This window comes from Gouania willdenowi, chromosome 18, assembly GCF_900634775.1.
Source record: "Gouania willdenowi chromosome 18, fGouWil2.1, whole genome shotgun sequence".
Classification (NCBI taxonomy): domain Eukaryota; kingdom Metazoa; phylum Chordata; class Actinopteri; order Blenniiformes; family Gobiesocidae; genus Gouania; species Gouania willdenowi.
The window spans coordinates 133,104-160,556 of NC_041061.1; the positions used below are offsets into that span (position 1 = coordinate 133,104).

At 38.1% G+C, this 27,453-nt stretch overlaps 3 protein-coding genes and 1 long non-coding RNA gene across 6 annotated transcripts; 3 read left to right on the forward strand and 1 right to left on the reverse strand.

The window, feature by feature from the left end:
• The first annotated feature begins 24 nt into the window (after positions 1 to 24).
• LOC114480150 (uncharacterized) lies at positions 25 to 6,613 on the forward strand. 3 transcript variants are annotated; one of them, XR_003676060.1, is made up of 9 exons: positions 25 to 79; positions 1,233 to 1,308; positions 1,506 to 1,604; positions 2,434 to 2,492; positions 3,236 to 3,325; positions 4,224 to 4,254; positions 4,997 to 5,040; positions 6,289 to 6,339; positions 6,538 to 6,613. It is a non-coding gene; the product is annotated as an uncharacterized LOC114480150 (long non-coding RNA). The 3 variants fall into 3 exon arrangements; XR_003676059.1 differs by having other exon boundaries at positions 2,449 to 2,492; XR_003676058.1 differs by having other exon boundaries at positions 1,506 to 1,595; positions 2,449 to 2,492.
• A 1,769-nt stretch (positions 6,614 to 8,382) lies between these two features.
• LOC114480130 (protein FAM111A-like) lies at positions 8,383 to 12,669 on the forward strand. The gene is made up of 3 exons (XM_028473988.1): positions 8,383 to 8,513; positions 9,602 to 9,652; positions 10,533 to 12,669. Exons 1-3 carry the CDS (start codon positions 8,442 to 8,444, stop codon positions 12,246 to 12,248), a joined length of 1,839 nt encoding a protein of 612 aa, XP_028329789.1. The 5' UTR covers positions 8,383 to 8,441; the 3' UTR covers positions 12,249 to 12,669.
• A 3,919-nt stretch (positions 12,670 to 16,588) lies between these two features.
• LOC114480761 (coronin-2A-like) lies at positions 16,589 to 21,589 on the forward strand. The gene is made up of 13 exons (XM_028475181.1): positions 16,589 to 16,603; positions 18,172 to 18,489; positions 18,565 to 18,714; positions 18,792 to 18,992; positions 19,065 to 19,181; positions 19,431 to 19,535; positions 19,898 to 19,994; positions 20,262 to 20,377; positions 20,453 to 20,543; positions 20,612 to 20,745; positions 20,813 to 20,962; positions 21,113 to 21,181; positions 21,262 to 21,589. The coding sequence occupies exons 1-13, from the start codon at positions 16,589 to 16,591 to the stop codon at positions 21,325 to 21,327; spliced, it is 1,629 nt and encodes a 542-aa protein (XP_028330982.1). The 3' UTR covers positions 21,328 to 21,589.
• Positions 21,590 to 21,932: 343 nt separating this feature from the next.
• Positions 21,933 to 26,364, reverse strand: LOC114480146 (putative acidic leucine-rich nuclear phosphoprotein 32 family member C). The gene is made up of 7 exons (XM_028474010.1): positions 26,197 to 26,364; positions 24,180 to 24,329; positions 23,314 to 23,436; positions 23,060 to 23,246; positions 22,571 to 22,644; positions 22,435 to 22,483; positions 21,933 to 22,345 (listed from the first exon to the last, which is right to left on the reverse strand). Exons 1-7 carry the CDS (start codon positions 26,248 to 26,250, stop codon positions 22,263 to 22,265), a joined length of 720 nt encoding a protein of 239 aa, XP_028329811.1. The 5' UTR covers positions 26,251 to 26,364; the 3' UTR covers positions 21,933 to 22,262.
• Positions 26,365 to 27,453: the final 1,089 nt, after the last annotated feature.

The window sequence follows — 27,453 nt, forward strand, 5'->3', positions numbered from 1 at the left end:
CCGGTCTGAGAGTATAAAATAAAACCGGAGACTTCCGTTCGTTCACATTCAACGATGGCACTAGTAGACACACAATCTGGTAAATATCTCCTCAATCCTGCTTTTATTCTCACTAATCTCACCTTTTATCGTCAATTTAGATGTTTGTAGTTACTGTTTGGTCGTTTCATGCTCATATTAAGGTTTTATTTAACGGATGGAGGCGGATAATGTTTCCCATGTTGGAGAAATTAAACGTAGATTAAAACTCGATCAAATACGGTGTGGTGATGTAAAACTGTTCCTGTGGGAACATATAACGATAGTTACACAAACTGATTTATAATAATAATTTATTTCAGATCAGACTCTGACGAGGTGGTTTTATTTTCACGTGTTTCCGGCCGCTGACCACGTGGTTTCCCTACAGTAGTATTTCATTTATAACAGAGCTGAATAACTTTAATGGCTATAATAAACATGTAATTAATAGTAATATTAGGGTAGTGAGTCACGTAAGTGTAAAAAAAGAATGCAAACTCGTTTTTACCTAGTTTAACCCTTTAACGCCTGTATTATTAACATCTCCGCATTTTTACAATTTTTTACGTTTTCTACCAGTTTAATATCGGTAAAAAAAAGAAATAGATATTAGACATTTAATAGGAAGAAAAAAATGAAGGCTCACTATTTAATTCCCCAAATATATACGATTTAGAATGTATAAAACTATTTACAATTTAAATGGTAAGTTTCCATGTGTTTAAAGATGCGAACGCGACGTTTTTCTGGCAACTATTTCACGTGATTACCGTAATATTTGTAGCTTTTCAGTAAAGCACAACATGTTAACTTTAAGAAACAGAGTTTTTTTTCAATAGAGTGAGTTTAACAGCTTTAATTCCCCTTTCATATAAAGTGTGGGAATAATTCAGATTTATTAACAGTAACTGAGGTGTAAGGCTGAGACAACAAATCAATTGTCTTTGAAATGTTATCGATTCTAAGCGAACTTTGTCAATAAAGTGTGCAAGTGTGTTTACTAGTACTAATGTCTGTGTGTTCTACTATTTGGGCTACTAAGACATACTATCTGATCGATTATGAAATCGAGTCGCAGCTCTACGGAGGTGTACTTTAGCGTTAGCATTAATAAAATAGTAATAACGTAGTTTTAGTGTGATTTCAGTTTACGTGTTTTCATTTGTGACTTATTGTAATAATGTTATTGATCGATGGACTCATTCTTTCAGTCCCAGGACTATCGCAGCAGGAACATCCTCTACTGGAGGCGTGTGCGTGTACGCTGCTGTCCAGTAGCAGACAAAGGTCAGTGTGTGTGTGTCTGTGTGTGTGTTCGCTGTGATGACGTTCTCCTGCCATTCGTAGTTTCCTCCAGAGGTTCTAACAACCTGTGACGGTTCTAATCTTCCTTGGATGTCTGAGCGAACGTTAAAATGATATTCAACAGTTTAACTGTAACACGTGATGAAGATGAGTTTGACTCACTGTGATTGTGTCTGTAGGTCTCCTGGTCCTGGATGAGACCTGGATATGCTCAGGTTGATGGTTCTACATCCAACCATGGTCTGAGTTAGAGCCTCATCCAGCTGAAGGTGTGTGTGGTGAGCCGTTTAAACATTTAATAACAGAAATATAAATCACACATAACATTGTCTATTACAGAGGTCTCATTAAAGAACAATTTATGCCTGTTAAATATGTGTTTTAAGTTATTTAGAGTTGCTTGTTAAACAAATGACAGCTGCAGATACAATGTTAATTATTGATGTTTTGTTTTTTTTTAATTGACGGCTGCGTAACAGCACCAAAGAGTGGAACCAAAAATGCAGAAACCTAAATAAAAATGGATGTTTATTTCAAGCCAAATTGCAACACCTAGTGGTCAAACATGAGACTAACAATGATTGGAACCAATCTGACATATTACAGTTACTGTGTGCGTGCAATATTGATCAAAATAACCCTGATTATCATTTTGGTCATAATCGTGCAGCTCTACCATACAATATATATTGTCAAGACTTCACAAAGAACAATTTATGTTTACTTAATCCAAGTACAAATATTAAAAATAAGTGGTATGTAAATCAAACTGTTAAATTAAAGGATATTTCTGCTGAAATATTGCTTACTACTTTGAGTTTTTTTTTTTTTAATTGAAAAACATGATTTTAAAAAATGAATTTGGACGTTTTTGAAGCAGTGTTTTAATCGCACAGTGAAATATTGCGATTTATCGCAGAAACGTAGTATATGATGTGTGAACAACTGCTGGTTCGCTGTGATGACGTTCTCCTGCCATTCGTAGTTTCCTCCAGAGGTTCTAACAACCTGTGACGGTTCTAATCTTCCTTGGATGTCTGAGCGAACGTTAAAATGATATTTAACCGTTTAACTGATGCTCAGTGTGTATGTGTGTCTAACGTGTAGCGTCTCTTCTTTCAGTTTTGGCGCTGGTGTCATCGTCGTGGAGCTGTGAGGCGTTCAGGGTCAGTATCTGAAACAATTATTTGACTTTTAATTGTGATCACATGATTAAATAAAGCTGATTATCTAGAATAATTATAATATGGGCTCTGTAATAGTGTATTAATTGAGTTAGTCTTTGGTACGTTGGGTTAATTATTTAAAATGTTTTTATTATAATAATTTATTGCTTAAGTTTGAACTGTAAACATATTGTTTGTCTAAAAGTAGTGTAATAAAAACAGTTTTTTACCAAATTTGTTAAATAATTGTGATTACAATATTGATCAAAATAACCGTGATTATCATTTTGGTCATAATCGTGCAGCTCTACAATACAATATATATTGTCAAGACATTACAAAGAACAGTTTATGTTTACTTAATCCAAGTACAAATATAAAAAATAAGTGGTATGTAAATCAAACTGTTAAATTAAAGGATAATTCTGTTGAAATATTGAGTTTTTTTTTTTTTTTAATTGAAAAACATGATTTTAAAAAATTTGGACATTTTTGAAGCTGTGTTTTAATCGCACAGTGAAATATTGCGATTTATCGCAGAAACCTAGTATATGATGTGTGAACAACTGCTGGTTCGCTGTGATGACGTTCTCCTGCCATTCGTAGTTTCCTCCAGAGGTTCTAACAACCTGTGACGGTTCTAATCTTCCTTGGATGTCTGAGCGAACGTTAAAATGATATTCAACAGTTTAACTGTAACACGTGATGAAGATGAGTTTGACTCACTGTGATTGTGTCTGTAGGTCTCCTGGTCCTGGATGAGACCTGGATATGCTCAGGTTGATGGTTCTACATCCAACCATGGTCTGAGTTAGAGCCTCATCCAGCTGAAGGTGTGTGTGGTGAGCCGTTTAAACATTTAATAACAGAAATATAAATCACAAACATAACATTGTCTATTACGGAGGTCTCATTAAAGAACAAATTATGCCTGTTAAATATGTGTTTTAAGTTATTTAGAGTTGCTTGTTAAACAAATGACAGCTGCAGATACAATGTTAATTATTGATGTTTTGTTTTTTTTTAATTGACGGCTGCGTAACAGCACCAAAGAGTGGAACCAAAAATGCAGAAACCTAAATAAAAATGGATGTTTATTTCAAGCCAAATTGCAACACCTAGTGGTCAAACATGAGACTAACAATGATTGGAACCAATCTGACATATTACAGTTACACACTGGTGGTGCAGTTAATGTCCATACATTAGTTCAGAGAGAGTGTGTGTGTGCATGCGCAATATTGATCAAAATAACCGTGATTATCATTTTGGTCATAATCGTGCAGCTCTACCGTACAATATATATTGTCAAGACTTTACAAAGAACAATTTATGTTTACTTAATCCAAGTACAAATATTAAAAATAAGTGGTATGTAAATCAAACTGTTAAATTAAAGGATATTTCTGCTGAAATATTGCTTACTACTTTGAGTTTTTTTTTTTTTTTATTGAAAAACATGATTTTAAAAAATGAATTTGGACGTTTTTGAAGCAGTGTTTTAATCGCACAGTGAAATATTGCGATTTATCGCAGAAACCTAGTATATGATGTGTGAACAACTGCTGGTTCGCTGTGATGACGTTCTCCTGCCATTCGTAGTTTCCTCCAGAGGTTCTAACAACCTGTGACGGTTCTAATCTTCCTTGGATGTCTGAGCGAACGTTAAAATGATATTAAACCGTTTAACTAATGCTCAGTGTGTCTAACGTGTAGCGTCTCTTCTTTCAGTTTTGTCGTGGAGCTGCGTGAGGCGTTCAGGGTCAGTATCTGTAACAATTATTTGACTTTTAATTGATCACATGATTAAATAATCCTGATTATTTACATTTATAATATTGGCTCTGTAATAGTGTATTAATTCAGGTTGCCTTTGGTACATTGGGTTCATTATTTATAATGTCTATATTATAATAATTTAATGTTGCACTGTAAACTCTACACATTGTTTAACATTAGTGTAATAAACATTTTTTTTTTTTTTTTACCAAGTATGATAAATAATTGTGATTACAATATTGATAAAAAATAACCGTGATTATCATTTTGGTCATAATCGTGCAGCTCTACCGTACAATATATATTGTCAAGACTTTACAAAGAAGAATTTGTTTACTTAATCCACATACAAATATAAAAAATAAGTGGTATGTGAATCAAACTGTTAAATTAAAGGATATTTGTGCTGAAATATTTCTTTTCTAGTTTTTTTTAATTGAAAAATATGATTTTTAAAAATCGATTTGGACATTTTTTAATCAATGTGTTAATCGCACAGTGAAATATTGCGATTTATCACAGAAACCTAGTATATGATGTGTGAACAACTGCTGGTTCGCTGTGATGACGTTCTCCTGCCATTCGTAGTTTCCTCCAGAGGTTCTAACAACCTGTGACGGTTCTAATCTTCCTTGGATGTCTGAGCGAACGTTAAAATGATATTTAACCGTTTAACTAATGCTCAGTGTGTGTGTGTGTCTAACGTGTAGCGTCTCTTCTTTCAGTTTTGGCGCTGGTGTCATCGTCGTGGAGCTGTGAGGCGTTCAGGGTCAGTATCTGAAACAATTATTTGACTTTTAATTGTGATCACATGATTAAATAAAGCTGATTATCTAGAATAATTATAATATGGGCTCTGTAATAGTGTATTAATTGAGTTAGTCTTTGGTACATTGGGTTAATTATTTAAAATGTTTTTATTATAATAATTTAATGCTTAAGTTTGAACTGTGAACATATTGTTTGTTTAAAAGTAGTGTAATAATTAAAAACAGTTTTTTTACCAAATTTGATAAATAATTGTGATTACAATATTGATCAAAATAACCGTGATTATCATTTTGGTCATAATCGTGCAGCTCTACCGTACAATATATATTGTCAAGACTTTACAAAGAACAATTTATGTTTACTTAATCCAAGTACAAATATTAAAAATAAGTGGTATGTAAATCAAACTGTTAAATTAAAGGATATTTCTGCTGAAATATTGCTTACTACTTCGAGTTTTTTTTTTTTAGTTGGAAAAACATGATTTTAAAAATCGATTTGGACATTTTTGAAGCGGTGTTTTAATCGCGCAGTGAAATATTGCGATTTATCGCAGAAACCTAGTATATGATGTGTGAACAACTGCTGGTTCGCTGTGATGACGTTCTCCTGCCATTCGTAGTTTCCTCCAGAGGTTCTAACAACCTGTGACGGTTCTAATCTTCCTTGGATGTCTGAGCGAAGCAGCTGTAGAACAAACGCACTAGATCAGATATTTACAGGAAGTGAAAGTTTAGAGTGTGGGTGGTGTTTTTAACTTCTTAAAGAATGATTACAAAATAAAATGTTCATTATTGAACTATTTAATTTATATTGAGTGTGTAAAAATATATAATTTGTTTCGTTACTTTTTATGACATTCATATTTAATAAAGATTCTGGTAATGTAAAAATAATTAAAATATACTAGACATTTTGGACGAACACACATGGGGTCACAACCCCAAGGTTGAAAAGCAGTTTTAAAATGCATAAAGGAAAGGAAACAATATACATACAAATGATGACATTAGATGAATCCTATTTTGGGTGTAGTGCTTGTCGCTATGCTAATGCTGGTATCTGTTAGGGGGCGTGTCTAATCTCAAGTGATTCAATAACAAACTGCTTCCTTTTAAATCATAAAGATAACATAACTTTCGCTATTATTTTTCTAAACGGCTTTTTAACTCTTACTAATCGCGATTGATTACAGATGAATAACGCACAAAAAATGAGCAATTTTTCATTTCCCTCTTGTTCTCAGGTTATTGATGATGGAATCAGACGATGTTGGTTCTGGATCCAGGTGATGAAGGTACGTTCACTTTCTGTTTTTTTGTTTTTTTTCTGTTCGCTGTGATGACGTTTTCCTGCCATTCGTAGTTTCCTCCAGAGGTCTGAGGACCCGTGACGGTCCAAATCTTCCTTGGATGTCTGAGCGAAGTCTTAACGTCTGTCCGTGTGTCGCCGATGATCCGACATGGTCTCTAAACGTGATCTTTGTCTCCTGCAGGTCCACGTCAAGCTGCTTCAGATCCTGGTCGTCACATTGGAGTTAAATGATGAAATAAAAGTTTGACGTAAACACATTTTTAGTCTCTTTACTTTAACTCTGGTGTTAAAAACATATTTTAGTTCAGGGGCCAAATACGCACCAGTTTGATCTGAAAAGAGCCACAAATTGTAGACAGAAAAACTTGCTTTTTCAACATTATTCTGCCCTATAAATTATATGTAGAGTAATGAAAGTTAGAGACAATATCATTATTTAAATTTCCTTGAGTTTAATTTTTTTTTTTTATTATTCAGTTTGGGAGAAGTTAGTAAAATTTCAGTCAAATTGCAGGATTTTGGATACTATAAATATTTTGTGGTTAAAAATGACGAAAGCAACGGGGAAACTGCAAAATGTTAAAAGAATTGAGATTAAAGTTTACTTTAAAACGAACAAAAAATACACAATTCCATCAAAATGTCATTACTCTTAAAAAGTACTACACCATTCTGACAAATACAAAGGAAAAGAAAATGTAAAAGTTAAAGAAATGAAGAAAAATGTAATGACAAAAGAAATGATGACATTAAAAAAACTATAATACATGATTCTGACTCAAAATTCCCTGGCAAATATTGTAAATATTAATTGAATTTATGTATTGGGAAGAGCTGAGATTTACAACTAAATTACTTAGTATTTTTACACATTGTTTTTTGTAATATCAAATTTCACCCCCGGGCCTTGAGTTTGACTTTTCATTTTAAATCTTTCTCATAGTCCTTGAGGGTAATACTAGTGTTTATGGGGTGATTAAAAGTTCTTTATTCCACCCATCCCCCCACCCTCGCTGTCTCTGGCCATAAAACAGCACTTGCTATGTACTACCTTACGTCAGCCCAACACACACTAATGCTAGATTATGACCAGCCTCGTGGCTACACACAGTATCTACTAATTCACTTTTCTCAAACTTATATCATGGCAGCAAAAAAAGGTAGAGAAGACCTTTGTCTGAGGAATGGCTCAACTCAGCAGCAGTACATCAGGCAGCACACACACATATCCATCCATTTTCAAAGCAACTTTGTCAGCACACACATTACCACACTTCTGTATTACTCCCATCATTTATTTTACTTGTCTCTCTTCCTCATACTGGTCACATGGGACTATATGTGTGAAAGTACCCTTAGTGTCACTGTTGTATGTAGCTGTGGGGTGGGTCAGGGGGGCGGGGTGTGTGAAGTGTTTATGACAGTGACATAACCAAAGTTACCTTTAGGGGGAGCTCTAAGCGCTGTACTTCTGCTTTATTGATCAGTTGCTTTGTCAGTAACTGTTGTTCAGTATTTGTCCACTGGGGGTCGCACTGTGTGTGTGGTAGCAAAACTAAATCAATGTGTGTTCACAAGGTGGAAAAATGTAACAAACACAAAATTGTTTTATATAAATTATGTATTTATCTTGTCAGCTGTTCACAATTTTGCTGAGAAAACTGATATTTAAACAATAATATAGACACTAGTTTGTTTTTTTAGCCATTTGTGTATTTCAGTCACTTTTAAAAGATGCAGTGTAACTAAAATATAAATCCCTGCTTCGGTCCGACAGAAAATGTTTAGAAATGTGTGTATTTGTGATATTTTTAGTTCACATTTTACGACTTTTAATTTAGTTTCGCTTTTGGGGTCCGCAGTGCGTCACCAGTTTGAGGGCGAGTGCCCATTGGCTGACGTCAGTGATGTAGAGCGGATAGAGCCAATCAGAGGAGGGCTAAGGCGGAGCTTTGTCTTCCGCTATGTCGGCGGGCATTTATAAACGAGCAAACCCTCCGCCATTACTCTTTAGTCTTTACCAGCGGTGAAAGCAGTCATCAGGTGAAAAGCAGTCATCAGGTGAAAAGCAGTCATCAGGTGAAAATGCCTCACAAACGAGGAAGGAGTTCAGGACCAGGAACAGGAGACATCCGTAAATATTTTAACAACAAAACAGTGAGTAATTCATGTAGTTTATGTGAAATGTTCATAGACTAGAGAGAAAAACAACAGATGTGTTAAATAATATCTATTTATGGAAAACTAAACAAACACTAAGTTTCAGTTCATCGATGGTATTTTCACCTGTAACAACATGTTTAGATTCCATGAAGTAGGAAAAAAAGGACAGTTTGATGTGAAAAGTAAGGAATGACTGTTTGGTTTTTAGTAATCTGTACTTGTGGATAAAAAAAAAAATATGCTCATTATGATAAGATATTGTTTTTGTTGAGAAAAACAATCTATTACTGGAGATAGATTGTCAAATATGGACAAGTGCTTCAATGTGTGTGTGTGTGTGTGTGTTTTTCTTGGCCTATGTTGTGTAGACCCTATAGTTTCCCAAAGTAGGGTACGGGTACCCCCAGTGGTACGCGCATTGTCATAGTGCGGTACGTGAATTAAAATGAAAAACAATGACAACAGTGGAAACTAGAATATAAATAGAGATGTTAATGGTAATGCTAGGTTCATGTTAGGCTAGTGCTAGGTTATTGTTAATGCAAGGTTCATGATAATGCTTTGTTAATGTTAATACTAAGTCAAAGAATAAGTCAAGAAATATCTGAATGAACCTCGGGGATTGTTTTGTTTTTCTGGTTTTACAAACAAAAATGGAAAATCAACCAATTTTTAAATGTGTGTTTTTCCCTTTTTGACCCTGATGAAGAAATATGCCTTAAATTTCAGTTTGAAAATTAAATAATCAATCGTTTTTGTTTGTTTTTGGAACATAAAATTCAATGATCAAAACCTAAACTGATCAAAATGTTGAGGAAGCAAACTGTGACGTGTCAAAATAAGTTATGAAAGTTATTTTTCCCTCTGGTTTCAAAGGTTTTGCTCTTTTCTAAACTTCATTAGTGATTATCTCACACATACAGTTAAGACGACCTTATAGTAACTGTTTAAATGACAAAAGCTCACAAACATCCAGTGGAACAATGTGAGTTTTCTGCAGGTTCAGCAGCAGGGGGCGCTGCAGACTGAAAATACAGAATGTTCAACATTCCTGGTGATGTAATATGATGTTGTGTTTTCAGGCTGACCCTTCTAGTCCAGTCAAAGTGAAAGAGGAGAAGACTGACCCTGTGGTGAGCACTTTAGAATAAAAACTACTTTCTTAAAAGCTTTGTTGAAAACGATGAGTAGGGAAGAAAAATGGGGGAACATTTCTGGTGAATTTCCACAGGAACTTAAGATGGGAAATTTTGGGAATATTGAGAAATATAAACTCTTTATGGGAATTATTTATTGGAATTAATAAGACACTGGGAGTAACTTTAAATAAATATCATATTCAAACAAATATTAGCATCAATTCAAAATAATACAATTAAAAAAAAAAAACCTTTCAACAAGGCAAATTTATTTGTATAGCGCATTTCATACACAAGGCAACTCAATGAGCTTTACATGATAACACATTAAATTGTTTAAAATCAATAAGAACATTTAAAATCATCAGGAAAATCAATTAAAATCATCAGTAAAATCATCATGACATCATCATCATGACCATAAATCTCTCTCAATCATACACAGTAGATAAAAAAAAAGCGCCTTTAACTTTGATTTAAAAATGTTCATGTGATGCTGACTTCAGCTCTGCTGCAGTTTGTTCCACTTCTTTGCAGCATAACAACTAAAAGCAGCATCACCATGGTTACTGTGAGCTCTGGGCTCCACTATCTGACCTGTGTCCATAGATCTCAGAGACCTGCTGGGTTCATACCTGACTAACATCTCACTGATGTATTCTGGACCAAACCCATTCACACATTTATAACCAGCAGCAGAACTTTACAGTCTCCTCTGAGGCTGACTGGGAGCCAGTGTAATGTGTTCTGACCTCTTTGTTCATTCAGAACTGCTGGTTCAGAGTAAACAAACTTTAACATATTAGTTTTTAACTCATGAGTGAATTATTATTGTTGTTATGAAATGTTATTTTATGTTCTGATCTGTTTTCAGGATGGACACTCACATACACTCAATGTGAAGTTCAGCTCAAACGATCGATATGAATACTCTGTTCACTGTGAACATCCACGCACGGTGCTGCAGGTGCTGAAATCCCACAGTGAGTGGAACGCAAAGATGGCTGATGATGGTATTATTATACACATGGGTAAAGGAGACAAAGAGACCATCATCCCTACACATTTCCCTTGTACGTGTCTCGAGGAAGGAGAAACGCTGACCCTCTATTGGGAGACACAGGAAGTGGAACAGAGAGCAGAAGGTGTAGATTACACTTTGATCCGTCCTGTAGAGGAGTACTCAGTCTTCTTCATTGATACAGTGGGAGGAGTTAACTCTCGATCCAAGGAGCTGTTCAGGAACCAGGGAGCTGTTAAAATGTTTAAGTTTCTCTGTGTTTATGGAGAGAAGGGAGCTACTGTGATGGAGACCTTTAGAAGGGACGGGCGCTTCCTGGATTACCTCGAGTCTTTTAAACTGTCCAACAATGATAATGAAAACACACTCACTGTGAGCACTGAAAAGGTCAAAAACCTCCACAACAATAAGTTCAAGATCCGTCTTCCCCTGAACAAAAGTGGCAAGGATGGAAAGAATCAGGAAGACGTGGCAAATAAGTCAGTGAAGGAAGTTGCTGACATGCGAGGGCGCAGCGTTGCATCCACAAAGACGAGCGAGGGGACAAACACTTTGACCCAGGAGAAGTTGATGGAGATCTATGAGTTACTGTGTGAACAGTTCCCACATCTGAAGGAGGAGATGGAGAACAGGGCTGAAGTCAACACGGTGAAAGTGGAGAAAGTGAACTTCGGAAAGGCCCAGCAGTCTTTCAGCGAGGTGTTCAGGCAGAAGCAGATGCACAAACTAGGCGAGTCCGTTTGTAAAGTCAGAGTTGGAGATGTTTGCTCAGGAACAGGCTTTGTGCTCTTTGATAATTACATCATCACAAATGCACATTTATTTCAAAACTGCACTGATGGAAGAGAGCTTCATGACGAGATTGATGTGTTTGCCTTGTTTAACTATGTCGACCCTGAGCCGTACAATGACTTCTACTGCTTCGAGGCCGAGAAGTTGTTTGTAGACATCGACTCTGAGCTTGATTATGCCATAGTGGAGCTCCATCCTGAGGGCTGGAAGCAAAATGGAAGACCCATGAAAGTCCCAAAGGGGCTGTTGAACAAGTTTGGGCCTCTCCCTGAAACAGGTGAAGCCTGTATTATTGGCCACCCCAAAGGAGAGATCCTGCGGATGGATCCGACTTGGATCATAGAGAAAGAGAAGAGGAAAGATGTCGTCAAAGAGTGTTTAGAGCCCTACAGAAAGTCGCTCTTCCCAATCCGACCACTCATTAATCATCTCAACGACCAAGGCCTTCAGGACTTACTGGAGAGTGAGGAACATCCCACCTACAACACCTTCTTATATCACGGAGCTTCAGGATCACCAGTGATTGACGGCCATGGCAGAGTTTTTGGTTTGCACACTGCAGGACTCATGTTTAATAAACCAACAGATGGCCAGATCGAGTATGTGATTGAGTACGCCCAACCCCTGATCGCCATCTTTGAGAAGTTTGTGAATAATCTGAAGAGCCGTACTGATGACCCCACAAGCCAGGGTGTGTTGGCTAAAGTAAAAGAAGTAGCGAAGAATAACAAACATATCCAGATCCTCGACCTTGAGGAGGCGATGGATACCAGTTAGTAGGGATTGACCGATAAATGATAAGTGTGGGAACTCCGGACAGTTCTGCTTTTGTCCTGATTGGATTTTATCATTAAACCTTAATCACCTATACACCACAGACGCCACCAGAAACATTCAATTTACCCACGAAGAAGAAATCAAACATCAAACAAGCACTACAACACCGTTAGTACCCAACATGGGCCATCCATCAATAAGGGACAACAACAGGTCAAAAAACAAGGAAAACAAAGTTCTTCAGCTCCTTACTCAATGTCCTGTAAGTTTGTTATTTTAGTTTGGGCTGGAGATTTCTGGTAGTCCTGTTTTCGTCTTTGTGTAGTTTTAGTCTTGTGTAAGTTTTGTAGGTTAGAGGGTGGACGCTGGGACGACGGCCCTGTATAGGGTTGGCCCAGTGTCCTCCCTACTTCTGTTTAGTTTGGCCAGGGTCTCCAGTCCCTTTTAGTTTGTTCTGTTGCTACTTTTAAGAATTTTCAGGGCTCTACACTAACTTTTCCAGTGGTGGCACTGACGTTGGTCGCACTCTTTCATCTTCAAATTCTTACGTTAAATGAATCTGTTCCCACACAATTAAAATCTGTATTTTCTTCCAGAAATAGTGTTTTTGTTGGTTTAGTTTCTTACCAGAGATTTAAAACTTTAGTCACAGGTGGAGGAAAGTTGATGGTCTGTAGATGAAGTGGGAAAGTGCTGAGTCACTGTACAACGTGATTTATTTTAGGTTAATAAATTGTTATATCATGATTTTATTTGTCATTAATAGCTTCAGTAAAAAATAACTATTTATTTCAATAGTTTTAGTTTTTTTTTAAAGCTATAGGGAGCCATTGTATAAGAGTCAAAGTCATAACTGTCAAGTTTTGGATTTGAAAATAAGGGAAGTTTTCTGGCTCCACTACCAGTCGTCTCACCCCCCAACCAAGCTCCAGTATCACTTATATATTAATATAGATGTACAATAAATCTAAAATACCCACTTATTAAATACAATGATGTGATTATAATCTGGTAGGTCGACCTTTATTAATATTAAAATACTGTAAACATTCCTACTAGGGCTGGTGATATGGACCATAACTCATATCTTAATATATTTTCTCAAAATAATGATTTATGATATAAATCTAGATAATTTTATTTAAAATGAAGTCTGAGAAGAAAGATAATTCTGGGTTAAATTTGCTGATGCTAAATGCTACACAGGCTAATTTATTAACAAACAGCTGATCAATATGTGACAGCACGTGTAAGGGACAGCACGTGTGAGTGATATGTAATATGACTTGTTATGGGGAAGCTCTGAGTTAGGACTCTGTTGCAGACCCCTGCCCTGAGAGAACCACAGCTGAACATCTGTCCTGGTATCATAGTCCATCAGTTCTGGTCCCTCCATGATTCTGATGAGTGTGTACGCTCTATCGCTGAGCTCAGCACATTCTTCCTTTTCACTGCTGCTCTCAATGTGAGCGTGAACTCAGTGAACGACTCGTTATGCCTGGCTCCGTTCATAGCGGACCGTGCGCACTCCAAATGAGCACATTGGGGTTTATACTTGGCGTATTCACCGTTGCATTACCCGCAGCAAAGTTGCGTGAGCGCGAGAGAGAGAAGTGCACTATGGGACGTGATGAAACGCTCAGTCGCTCCGTCCATAATAACATCATCCATACGCACTCGCACCGATGTCACCAGATACATTTTTCACTCTCGCACACTGACAAAATAGTCGCATATGTGACCGTTTTAGTCGCAGTCTGGAGGCGTGAGTTTTGTTAATAACTACATTTGATAATCATTCTTTGTGTGTGAGGCGTCCTGTTTATGTTGTATTACATCGTAGAGGGGTCGTAACGTCAAGTTAAATGCAACTTTTTTTTTAAATCATTTTATTGTTGATTTTAATGTTATTGATTTCTCAACTGTTTAATGTTTTCTATTGCACTCTAATCATGTAAAGCACATTAAATTAACCTATTAATTCATTTAATATATGCATTGAAATATTGAAAAAACGAGTTATAAGTTATAAAGTAAATGAAAACATTTAAGGTATGTCATAAGTCTGGTTGTTTGAGTGACATTTGGACAAAAATGTCATTACTTTTTTTGCTGTATTTTCTGTTTTTATTGTGATATCAACTTAAACTGGTGATGGTAATCTTTATGAATATTGACTGTCATATCTCTTCTGTTTTCTCCATCTTTATTTCATTTATTTAAACCATAAAAGCAAAGAATTCTGTCATGGCTGTATTTTTGGGAACATGTGTTTGTCCTTTTTCTATTTTAATAAAGTATATTATCCTCTCTCTAGCCTCCATTATTGTTCTTATAGTAGATGTTGCTGCCCCCCACAGGTCAGCAGAGGAAGTGTGTGTGAAACAATCAGTGTCTGGTGTTTACTGTAGATATATTTAAAGGGACATGACTTTGATCGCAATCACATTTCCCTTGATTTTATTTCAAATTCATGATATAAATCTGTTGAGGATATTGTTGTGGTATTTTTTAGGGGCGGTGTTGGCTAACTGCTCTTTATTGGTGTAATAGAAATTCTAAATTACTCTCGCTTTGTCTTTTCCGCAGAAAAAGGAGCTGGTGCGCGAATAATATACTAAACGATTTTAACCAATGAGAACACTCGTAGAGTTTCACATCACAAAGTGGTACGGTAGACATTCTGCATAGTTTTTAATCATAATAATGAGGTTTCTATCAAAATATGAGTCTTCACTGCTGGAAATCGAGACCGTAAAGGTTTTTCCGTTTGCAGATAAGCCACGCCCATCGCACTGACCCGAAGAACTGAACAATTTCAGAGGAAAATGTACGTGACAGCGATGACCTTAGTTTTGGTTCCCGTGGATGTGTTGCATTGCTGGTTTACCTTTGGTCCTAATAGAGAACATTGTGTTGCTTTTCTTAGTTCAGTTCAGAGCAAGTGTGTGTGTGTTAGTGCAGTGTTTTTCAAATGGGGGTACGTGTACATCCTAGGGGTCCGTGACCGCACTACAGGGGGTTCATGAGAGAGAAGAAAACTAACAAATAAAAGCATTAAAATATGGGCTTTTTCTAATGTTTATCTTTAGTTAAAAATGAAAATCACTGAATGTCACCAGTAACTGACAAAAGGACGACAAAGAGAAAAATATAGTGAATAACAATAAGAACTGACAAATGAGATAAGAAACAACCAAATGACACCAAAAACACACACTGAGGGAGAATAATTTAAATAATAAGAGGAAATATACTCAATAATAAAAAGAACAAACAACCAAATGACACCACAAACACACAAAACAACTTAATTACACAAAAAACACAATGAAGTGAAACACAAAGGTCAGTGTTGGTTCCACATCACAAGGGAGATGAACGTAAATAATAAAAACTACAGAATTAAATGTATTCAGGAGGAACTAAATACTGTTTCATTCACTTATTTATAAAGTTAGATGATTTAAAATGTGTGTTATTCATTATTATTATGATTATAGATGTTTTATCACAGTATTCTGAGTCAAATGTAGTAGTTAGACATAAGGGGGGACTTGGATTGAAAAGTTAGAGAACAAGGAAGTAGAAGCAGTGTTAGAGGGACTCACCTGTGCAGGTACCAGAGGTTGAGAACCAGCTACAGTGTTCACTGTGTGAGATGAAGAGGCAGCTGTTCTTAGGGTTTATCACCAACAGGAAGTGGAAATGTAGCCTTTCACAACTATCCTGTTCACAGGTGGTGCTCTCATTAACCCACGGCCCCGCCCCCATATCAAGGCTACGCCCCCTCACCTCTCTGCTTCTCATTGAGAGTATTTTTCTTCTCTTTCTTGTATAGTAGTTGTAGTTTTCTGTGATTTTGTTGTCATTTATGATACTTTTTTGTTTCTATGGAGTAATTTAAGGTGTTTTTGTGATATTTTTTGTTGTTTTTGAGTCATTTTGTGTATTTCTTGTTGTTTTGCTGTCATTTTGTGTATTTTGTTGTGTTTTCGGAGTCATTTTGTGTGATTCTCAAGTTACTTTGTGTATCTTCATTGTTTTTGCAGTGATTTTGTGTACATTTGTTGTCCTTTTTGTGGCGTTAGCGGGGAGGACGTGAACATGAAATGAGGCCGAGGGGCTGCGTGTGACTCGTCTGAGGGTCAAAGGTCATTCCCGGTGACGCTCTGCTAACGGCTGCCTGTCATATCAGGTGCTCGCCGTGTTTGTGTGGGAGCAGCCGCGCAGAAACCTCCCAGCTACAATGTCAGGGATCACACACACACACACACACACACACACACACACACACACACACACACACACACACACACACACACACACATCCCTCCAACATGCCTGGACCTGAGGTGAGATCTTCATCTTTCATCATATTTTAGTTTCTATATTAGCTGCTATATATATGTAAATATATATACATAATGATTTCTAGAGTCATTTCAGCAAAGATCCCACACACTTTGGTCTTAGAAAATCTGATATTTTTATCAATTGTTCAGTGATTATTTAATATTCACTGTAAATGTTTAGTTTGAACTGATGAATACTTTGAGATATGGACGAATAGAACAATATATAGAAAAACATCTGTTATACATAAATATTGTTTTCAAAAATAAATGTAATGTTTTCATATTTTTATGTCACTAGTGAAAAACTAAAACAATAAATGATAATCAGACACAGAGCTAAGCTACAATAACGTCATATTCACGAGTGGTGAAATAGTTTTATATCCCTAGAAACACTCGACGTAACAAATCAATAATGAAATTCGTTGCCAACGCTTTTATCGATTTGCCTTAGTTTCTATATAAATGTTAGTAAACATTTGTTTGTGTTTCTGTATTATTAACGTAATATCTTCAATAGTTAATCTTTATTGTCACTTGTTTTTGCCTGTATATAATCCTATGTACACTTTTAAAATATTTCATTTCCTTTCTTCTGCTAGCTTTATGTGTGTTTCTGTTAGTTTAGATACATTTCCATATTTGACTCTATATAAATGTTTCTATATAAGTTTTCTTTTGAATTTGTATACATTTTTGTATTAGTAACTTAATTGTAGATTGGCTTTGTATATTGTGGGAATATTAGCTTATGTACACTATGTTTTTGGTTCGTATGAAACCTGCATCTCTCTATAAAAGCAAGGAATCTCTGTCTGTGTGTGTGTGGCTCCTCCCACTTTTCTATAGAAATACATACTTCCTACGGACACTGCACTAGTTATATAAAGTACACAAACAGAGCGTGAGAACCTGTAAAGTCCACTGAATTATGAATTGTGACTGACGAGGACGAATCCTAATCATGTCCGAGGATCCGGCGTCCCTCGTCTCAGGTACGCCGATCGTCCCCCGCCACAATAAAAGTCAGAGTTGAAAGGTGAAGCAGCAGAGAGGACGTATGTAAGCCATGAATGTTTAACCAGGACAGAGACGCACTGAACGGACGGATCTATTATTGATCACGTTATGATTGTCTACACCGACAGCAGAGTGCATCATTGATGAGAACTGAAAATACACAGCTGTACTTTAACACCTACATCTATATCTACACACATCTATCAATCTAGTATCTATCTATCTAGAATACATCTATCTATCTACTGTATCTATACATATATCTATCTATCCGATATGTAATTACAGAACTCTCTCCTGGTCTTAAGCAGGCCAGATACCATTGTACACTGATGGCATTCACCAAGGCCTCTGCCTGAGGACGCTCTGCCATGTTTTGACTTTAGTGTTTATTTCTATATAAATAAACCACCCAGGCTCCTGCAGAGAATAAGATGTAGGGCTTTTATTGTGAAGGGGCTTGATTCATGCCCACCTACACACTGTTTTTCAGCGTGCGATAAACCATGTGAGCACTTAGCCCCGCCCCCTTCCCTGTCTTACAGAAGTCCTGGCGTCCGTCGTTCCGCGACTCAAAGTTCCGCCATGTTTTGGGAAAGTCGGGAAGCTGTGACGACAGCTACACGGGAGTGCCAATCACGGGCAGCGTCCATGACAACCACTTCTGTTCAGCCAATCCCAGCTTCATCGCCATAGTGACGGAGAGCGTCGGGGGCGGGTCCTTCCTGGTGCTGCCCATCAATCAGACAGGCAGGGTGGACCCTCGGCACCCAAGGGTGAGCGGCCACAGCGGGCCGGTCCTGGATGTGAAGTGGAACCCGTTCGACGACCACTGTGTGGCCTCGTGCTCCGAGGACTGTACCGTAGGACTCCCGCACTTGCTGGTTGGTGGGTGGAGCCTGTTTGGCGCCCTGCTGACAGCTGTCTTCTGCTTATAGGTGAGGATCTGGGACATCCCCGACTGTGGAGTCCAGCAGGAGCTCCTCAGGGCCAGGAAGACTCTGATTGGTCACTGCAGGAGGGTTGGGCTTATCCAGTGGCATCCAACCGCGGAGAACCTGCTGCTTAGCTCCGCCTACGACTACAGGGTGAGGTGTCTGATTGGTTGGTGCAGGTACACACAAGTCAAAGACTGACAGGTACGAACCTTCCTGTGGGGTTGCAGGTTCTCCTCTGGGACGTATCCCAGACAGGAAGCGTCCTCAGACGCCCGGTCCGAGTGGTCCTCATGCCCGTCCACCGCCGCCATCCCTCTGAGGCGCTACTGCTGTCCGTCAGCTTCAGTGGGGATGGAAGCCGCTTGGCCGCTGCCTCCAAGGACAGACGAGTGCGCATTCTGGACCCGAGGACAGGGCGGGTCCTGCAGGTGACAGTGGGACTTCCACTTGCCCGTGGATGCCGGACACTAAGCGCGCGTGTGTGTGTGATGTTTGTGCAGGTGTCCAACACTAGGAGCCACAGAGTCTACAAAGTGCTGTACATGGGCGGTCTGAGGATGCTGCTGACAACGGGGCGCTCCCCCTGGAACCAGAGACAGGCCGTTCTCTGGGACCCCGTAAGAACATTTGATCATTTAAAAAAACATACAATTAAAACACTTTTTCTAGGAAATGAAAATCAAACAGTTTTTTCTTCAGTTAAAGTGAGAAACTTCTGTAGGAAAGTCAAAGAAAGTTGTTCAAACTCACCACAAACACTTACTGAGGTGGTGAAATGGCGCCTCCTGTGGTCATAGATTCCTGTGCACTAAACCTAAACACTAAACCTCAGAGTCAGATTTGTTGAGCCTGACTTTTGTGTGCAGGAGGATTTGTCCAAACCTCTGCACGAAGAGATCTTGGATGCTTCGGCGGGCGTTATTTTCCCGTTCTACGACGCAGACACTCGCATGCTCTACCTCGCTGGAAAGGTTTGCAACTGCCACGCCCACAAGGCCAAAGATTTACAGCAGATTTAGAGGTTCTCCAAAGCTCCACCCCCAGGACAGAATGCTAGCACATGTACTTACATCAGGCTAACACCATCAAGCTAACACCATCAGGCTAACACTACCAAGCTAACAACATCAGGCTAACATTACCAAGCTAACAACATCAGGCTAACACCATCAAGCTAACAAAATCTGGCTAACACCATCAGGCTAACAACAGTCTAACATCATTAGGCTAACACCTTCAAGTTTTAACAGTTAAAAGTGAACGTTGGTGAGGTGGAGAACAAGTGTTGTGGGCGGAGCCAGTGAGGGAAGGTGACACGTGCGTTTGTTCACAGGGAGACACGACCATCAGATGCTACGAGCTGAGCAACGAAACGCCCTACATTAGCTTCCTGACGGAGTTCAGGTGTCGAGTACCACAGAAAGGCCTCGGTCAGAGACTAACACACACACACACACACACACACACACACACACAGCCATCTGTTCTCACCATCAACATAAACGTGTCACTAACGTCTCCTACACCTCTCACAGTTGGTTCCTTTAAAAAGCCCTTGTTTTATACTTTTTTGTGCACTTTTCTAGTTATGTTTGGATACTTTTGTAGTTATTTTCACAACACAAAGATTGGTGCACATTGTCTGTCGACCTGTATTTGTATGCGCTACAGAATTGAGTTGTGTTGACTCTCTACAGGAGTGATGCCCAAACGCGGCCTAGACGTGAGTGCCTGCGAGATCTTCCGCTTCTATCGAGTGATCGCGGTCAAAGCCACGGTGGAGCCGCTGTCCGTGGTGGTCCCGAGGAGAGAGGTGAGGTTTCTGCTGGTTTTAGGACTCAGTGGAAACATCATTGGGTGCTCAGGAATCGTCTATTGATGGTTTCAGTCCAGAACGTTCCAGAAGGATCTGTATCCGGCAACGGCAGGAGACCGCGCGGCTGTGACGGCACAAGAGTGGCTGCAGGGCGCAGAAAAAGGTGCGAGACACGAGCCGAGCTTCTGTGTCCATCTGCGACCAAGCCCTCAGGTTTGACTCCGCCCACAGAGCCGCTGATGATGTCACTGAAACCAGGCGTCTTGGTCCCAAACCCTTACCCAGAATGCCCAGCGAGGCCGCTGAGCTCACCACGGTTTCAGCCGCGTCTCACATTCAGCACAGAGTTTCCCTGCGACAAGAAGGTAAATTATCTTTTACCTCGTTAACTTTTTATTTCCGTTATGTCATTTCTTCTTCTTGTCCTTGGAGGACTTCCTGGAGGAGCAGCTGTCCTACCAGAATGCCAAATACCCCAAAGACGTCAGTGAGCTGTTGGGTTGGCAGCCGGATGGGACTGGCTCCTTCTCGTTGCTCCGCCTCCAACCCTCAGAGGCAGCAGTGCCACCCAGTGGGAGCGAGGTCAGAGCATCACGTGACCTTTAACCTCACGTGTCACTAAACAGCATGAAGCCGTTGAGCAATGACTAGTTTATAAAGTTAACGCTGACCTCAACCTGAGACACAAAATGATCAAACAGAAAGTGACAACAGTGAAGTTGTGTGTTTCAGCTGCTGCAGGAGCTTCACCGGCAGCAGGAAGAGCTTATGGCGCTGAGGGTGGCGCTTAACCACAGAGACGTACGTAAACCATGAGTCAGCATTCTAATGCCTTCCAATTAGATTAAAGTGTTTCAACTCGGAGCTCCATGTGTCGTCAGGTTAGAATTGCTCAGCTGGAGCTAAAAGACCAACATCAGGAGCTAAAGACCAACATCAGGAGCTAAAAGACCAACATCAGGAGCTAAAGACCAACATCAGGAGCTAAAAGACCAACATCAGGAGCTAAAAGACCAACATCAGGAGCTAAAGACCAACATCAGGAGCTAAAGACCAACATCAGGAGCTAAAGACCAACATCAGGAGCTAAAGACCAACATCAGGAGCTAAAAGACCAACATCAGGAGCTAAAGACCAACATCAGGAGCTAAAAGACCAACATCAGGAGCTAAAGACCAACATCAGGAGCTAAAAGACCAACATCAGGAGCTAAAGACCAACAACATCTGGAGCTAAAGACCAACATCAGGAGCTAAAGACCAACATCAGGAGCTAAAGACCAACATCTGGAGCTAAAGACCAACATCAGGAGCTAAAGACCAACAACATCTGGAGCTAAAGACCAACATCAGGAGCTAAAGACCAACAACATCTGGAGCTAAAGACCAACATCTGTAAATAAATGAAATGAAGGCAGAGGATCAAAATGTTAAGATTTTATTTACAAAGTTCTTTGGGTTTATTTTGCATTTAATTTACAGGAAGTAATAAAAAAAAAAAAAAATCACAAAATTAAACTTTTCAGCAAAAATATCTTAAAAAGCTGCTGCAACAAAAACGATCAGCCCTGAGCGCGGAGAGGGGAGGGGGCGGAGCTTCTGGTGAAGACATCATAGCAGCTCCTGGTGTGCAACAAGTTAACACAAAAACACCTCAAAAAAACAATGAAAAAACTTTAAAGAAAATGCCACAAAATAAACTACAAAAAAAGTCAAAATTATTAAAAAATTTAAATAAAAACAAACTACAGGAAAAATTTGAAAAATTTAACAAAACAAGTTAACAAAAAACAAGTGGAAATAAAATAATAATAATTTGACGTAAAAAAAGAAATTGAGCGTTTGAAAAATGTGGATCGCTCCAGGAAAGGTTCAGGGGTCACTCAATCATCTTCATCATCATCATCATCCTCCTCCTCCTCAGCGTCCCTCTTCCTCTTCTCTCCTTTGAGCGGCGACGACTCGTCTGCAGACGGTCAAACATCGACCAATCACACGTTAGCGCCTTCATCATCTTCATCGTCACAGTTAAACTATACGTCTGTAAAAACTCACCGTCATCATCATCATCCTCACTGTCCACCACACCGTTTATCCTGCTGTCCTACACACACACACACACACACACACACGAGTTAAGCTCCTCCTACAGATATGTCATCACTTCCTTTATCCACCAATCAGGACTCACCTCGCTGTCGTCGTCTTCATCGTCGTCTTCCTCGACCACCACGTCATCTTCATCCTCGTCCTCAGACACTCCCACTGACACACACAGATATAAATAAATATGTTCTAAACATTTAAATAAATATAAACAAATATGAATCATAAATATATAAATAAATCCTAAATATATATATATGAATAAATAAATATAAACATAAAAAATAATAAATACAAATAAATCAAAAAAAAAAACAAATAAATATATAAATAAATAAAAATAAGTAATAAATAATATAAATGAACAAATTAGTAAATATAAATCATAAATATGAATAAATCATAAATAAATATAAATAAATCATACATAAATATACAAATATAAATAAATGTAGATAAATCATCATAAATAAATGTAAATTAATAAATATATATAAATTAAATTAATAAATATCAATCATACATGAATAATAAATCATTAATATAAATAAATCATATTAATGAATCGCCTCACCCTCCTCATCCTCGTCCTCTACGCCATAAGCGTCTCCGTCAGAGTCCGACGCTTCGCAGTCGTCTGCATCGTATCCGTCGAGGTAGACGAGCTGTGGGAGGAGCTTAAAGATGGACTCCCTGTAGGTGTGCAGGTTGGTGGCCTCACAGTTAAACAGGTCCAGACTCCTCAGCGCACGCAGCTTCTTCTGCAAACCACACGCATTAGAGCGCTAGCTAACGCTAACTACTGACGCTAGGCTAAGCTCCACCCACCAGCGGTTCCAGCGTCCCGATGTCCTTGAACTTGTTCCCGCTGAGGTCCAGGTGCGTCAGGTTCACCAGCTGCTCAGCGAGAACCTCCAAACCGCCCGAGATCCTGTTGTCGTTGAGCTGCAGCTGCAGCGCACGATAGCACACGTTAGCCACCAGCTAACTAAGCTAACACAGCTTTTATTTTGAAGGGCCACAGTTGGAAACAGATACTTATTCCTCAACTGGAAATCTGCTCATGAACTTTTCTCAGAAACAATAAAATAATTAAATTAAATGTGAATAAAAAGGAACCTTTATTTTGAAAAGATAAAATTCTGAGTTTAGTTTTAGTAATTTATTGAAATAAAAAGGTTTTATGAATACATTAAATTACACAAAAATACACTAAATTACATAAAGGAACATAAACACAAAATGACAACAAAACAAAATAATAAAGTAATAAAAAAAAAACATAAAATTACACAAAATAACCAAGATATTAAACAACAAATGTACAACAAAGAAACAAAGTAACAAAAGCACATGCAAAACTTAGTTTAGTTTTAGTCGTTTGTTGAAATAAATACCTTTTATAAATATAAAAAATATAAACACAAAATGACCAAAAAAAAACCTGAATTACAAAAACACACAAAATTTGGTTTAGTTTTAGTCTGCTTTTTTTTTTTTTTTTTTTTTTTTTTTTTAATAAAAACAAAAAATCTATAAATATAAAAATACCAAACGTGTTATAATGTATTTACTAAATTAAATTCTTAGCTCTGCTCTGATTGCCTCCAGTGGACACAGACGGAACTACAGCTGCTGTTAAAAGTGTTTTAATATTAATATGAAGTTATTAATGTGTGCGTGCGGTCACTCACCTTCCTCAGCTTGTCCAGCTTGGGGACCCCAGCCATGCTGGTGAGGCCCACATTGATGAGGCTCAGCAGCTCCAGGTTGGAGAACTCGTCTGTGAGACCTTCCATCTTTCCATCACTGCTCCGACAGTGGTCGAGAACCAGTTCCTGAACCTACGGAACATCACAGGAAGTTAAAAACCAGCTCTAGAACGTCACAGGAAGTTAAAAACCAGCTCTAGAACGTCACAGGAAGTTAAAAGCCCCAGCCACATTTCTCAGAAAAAAATCACATACTTATAACAAATAACATTTTTCTAAGCTTCTACATGACCTACATGGTTAATTTTTGTTCAGATTGACGTAGGACCCTTAGTGGTTACAGATGTTCTGACATTTTGTAAATATATGATACTGAGTGACAATAAATCCTGTTTTAAATACAGAAATCTGTAGTCCGCCCCAAAAAAACCTAGAGATTTACATCAAATATAAAACCAATTCTCATTATCAAAGGCTGTAAAAGCAAAAATAATTGAACTCATGTATTAACATCAACTGCAGCAAGTTTGGTGATAATAATAAACATTAGGCCAAAGATAAACATGTTTTTGTACAAAAAAAGTTCAGGCTGAAGCTCACTTTGCTACAACTGTAACAAAGTTTTCCACCAGTGTTTAACTATAATATATCGGTTAAATTGATTCCTATCATTGTTAGTCTCTTGTTTGACCACTAGGTGTTTGAATTTAGCTTGATATAAACACATTTCCATTTTCATTCGGTTTCTGCTGTGCCATGTGTAATGGTTCCACTCTTTGGTGGCGTTACGCATGTGTCTAGTTCAGCAATGCTTCAACCAATCAGAATGATTGACACAGCATTGTAAAGCCCAGAGCCTGTAGATATTAGTGATATATCAAACACTATGGGAGTGGCTTTAGCTCTGGCCAATCAGAGCTGGGTAAAGGAGGGACTGGCCATTTTACGCATGAGTGCTAAGTGGACAGATTTGTCGACTGAGAAGTGATCAGATGTGTGTAATAGCGATATCTGACTACACAGTTTGGATTTATCAAAATATGGAGTTTTATTCACATTGGAGCAACTTTTGATAAGAATCAACAAATATAAGACACCATTTGTCATCATTACTGACTTTTTTAGCGTTGTTTTGATACGTAACATACCTGACCTGTATATCAGTGGATTCAGCTCAGTCTGTAGGTTCATGTTGTCTGTTGTTATAGAGATCTGTGTTTATTTTGTGACTCACAGGAAGTTCCCATCGTTCAGGGACTATAAGTCGCACTGCAGTAAAAGTCGCTATTCACCATAAATTAAGATTTAATTCTTGAGTTTCAAGGATAAATAAAGAACGGTTTGGTTACTAAGTTATTATTTAAATCCACGTATCAACCTTAAGGCCCGGGGGCTCAAATGTGTCCCTTCAGAGCATCCACCGTGTCCCGCAGGAGAAAACAACGATACCAGAGAAAACTAGAATCACTGTGTAAATTATTACACAATTCAGTTACAATAACACTCCACAATACTTGTTCCATGCCTTTATCACTCAATGGAAGCCATTTTTAATCAACAATTGTGGGAGAAAAAAAAACCTGTTTTACTAAAAAACTTTTTTTCCACAAATTACATTAAACTCGGTGACAAAATGCAAACTACGGCACATTAATAAATAAAAACAAACTTTATAATAATCTCAAAAATGCCACTCACTTATCCTAATGTACTTATATATATATTTACTAGTTAGATTATTAGTGTTTTCTGAGGCTGTGAATGCGCAGTGAACGCACCACATGGTGGATCATAAACGAACAAACATTAGGGTTATTTTTTTTTTAAGTCGTTTTTACATGGTTTAAAAAAACCTGGTCTGAGGGGGACTCGGTGCGGATCCACAGCCCCGCTCAGAGGCTCCAAACCCGGCCATGTGCTCCCGGTCCTCCGCCTCCGGAGGGCCGGAGTAAGCCGTGCAGCGCAGCCGGGCTCAGGGGCTCTCAGGGCGGGCACTCACCTCAGAGGGAGAGCGGTTCCGGAGCTCCAGGGAGATCCTCTTCTTCATTTCCATGGTGCTGGTCCTGGTCCTGGTTCTGAGCCTTGTTTCAGCAATACTGTAGATCAACACGCGGGCTGGCTGTGAAGGCAGCCCACCATAATAAAATAAAGCTTCCGGTTGAACTCTCCACAATAAAAATCCGTTCTGCTTGTATCATTAAAAAGGAGCTACTTTGCAAAGTTTTTGTTTTGTTTTCAACATTAAAGGTTTGAGTTACTTTTACATGTGAAATAATTACTGTGATTCATCTGTAAATATAAATTTGTTTGATACATATATACAAATAAAATAAAGTTGATTAAAAATAATAAATTAAAAAAACGGGAAGTGAGCGCATTTTAAACACACTTACTAAGTTAAAGGAAATAAAATAGGGGAAAAGCAAACATACCGTAAATAGAAATAAAAATCGTTTCGTTTCGTTCTGCGACTATAACCGTAACACTGGGTTTTATTGTGAAGGCACACAGTCCATTTCCGGGTGGTTTCTGAAATCTGATTGGACGACGAGAGGCTTCTGTGGCGCGAGATGAAAGTGGGTCAAACCTGTGATGCATTCACGTACCAAAAGAAATAATCTGACATTAGTGTTTCAACGAAGAATCAGACCGTTTATCAAAGTTTATTACATTTTTACGTCTTTGTTTTATATTCAACCTTCTGTATAAGTGTATGTTTCGCTTCCTGTTCGTTAGATTGTGTTTAATAAAGAGTACTGTTTAAACTATTCAATAATTTATCGAACTGAGTGGTAAGATGGATTTATTAATGTGCAAATACTTTATAAACATTGAAACCTACATTATAAACACTGATGCTAATGCTAATTCACTTACTGTGCTTTTGTTTTAGATGTGTGGGCTTAACTTGCATTTTTATTTTTAATTGTATTTATATATGTATCCACTTTCTTAATCACTTAACATCAAATGCATTAAAATAGCTCTAAAAATAACATTAAACACAAAAAAAAAAAAAAAAAGTCTTTTAGTTTGGAAGTTTTATCAATTCCTGCAATTTTATTAAAATGATTCCACAATTTTTGTTCCAAATTGAATAAAAAATGATCACAGACTCAAGTAAATGTAAAGGTTAAATATTGTTTGTAACTTCCATTACTTTACATTTAGTATATAGGGTAGAATAATGTTGAAATTTCTCAATCCCCACTTGAGATTAAACTGGTGTGTATTTGACCCCCGTCTTAAACCTTTT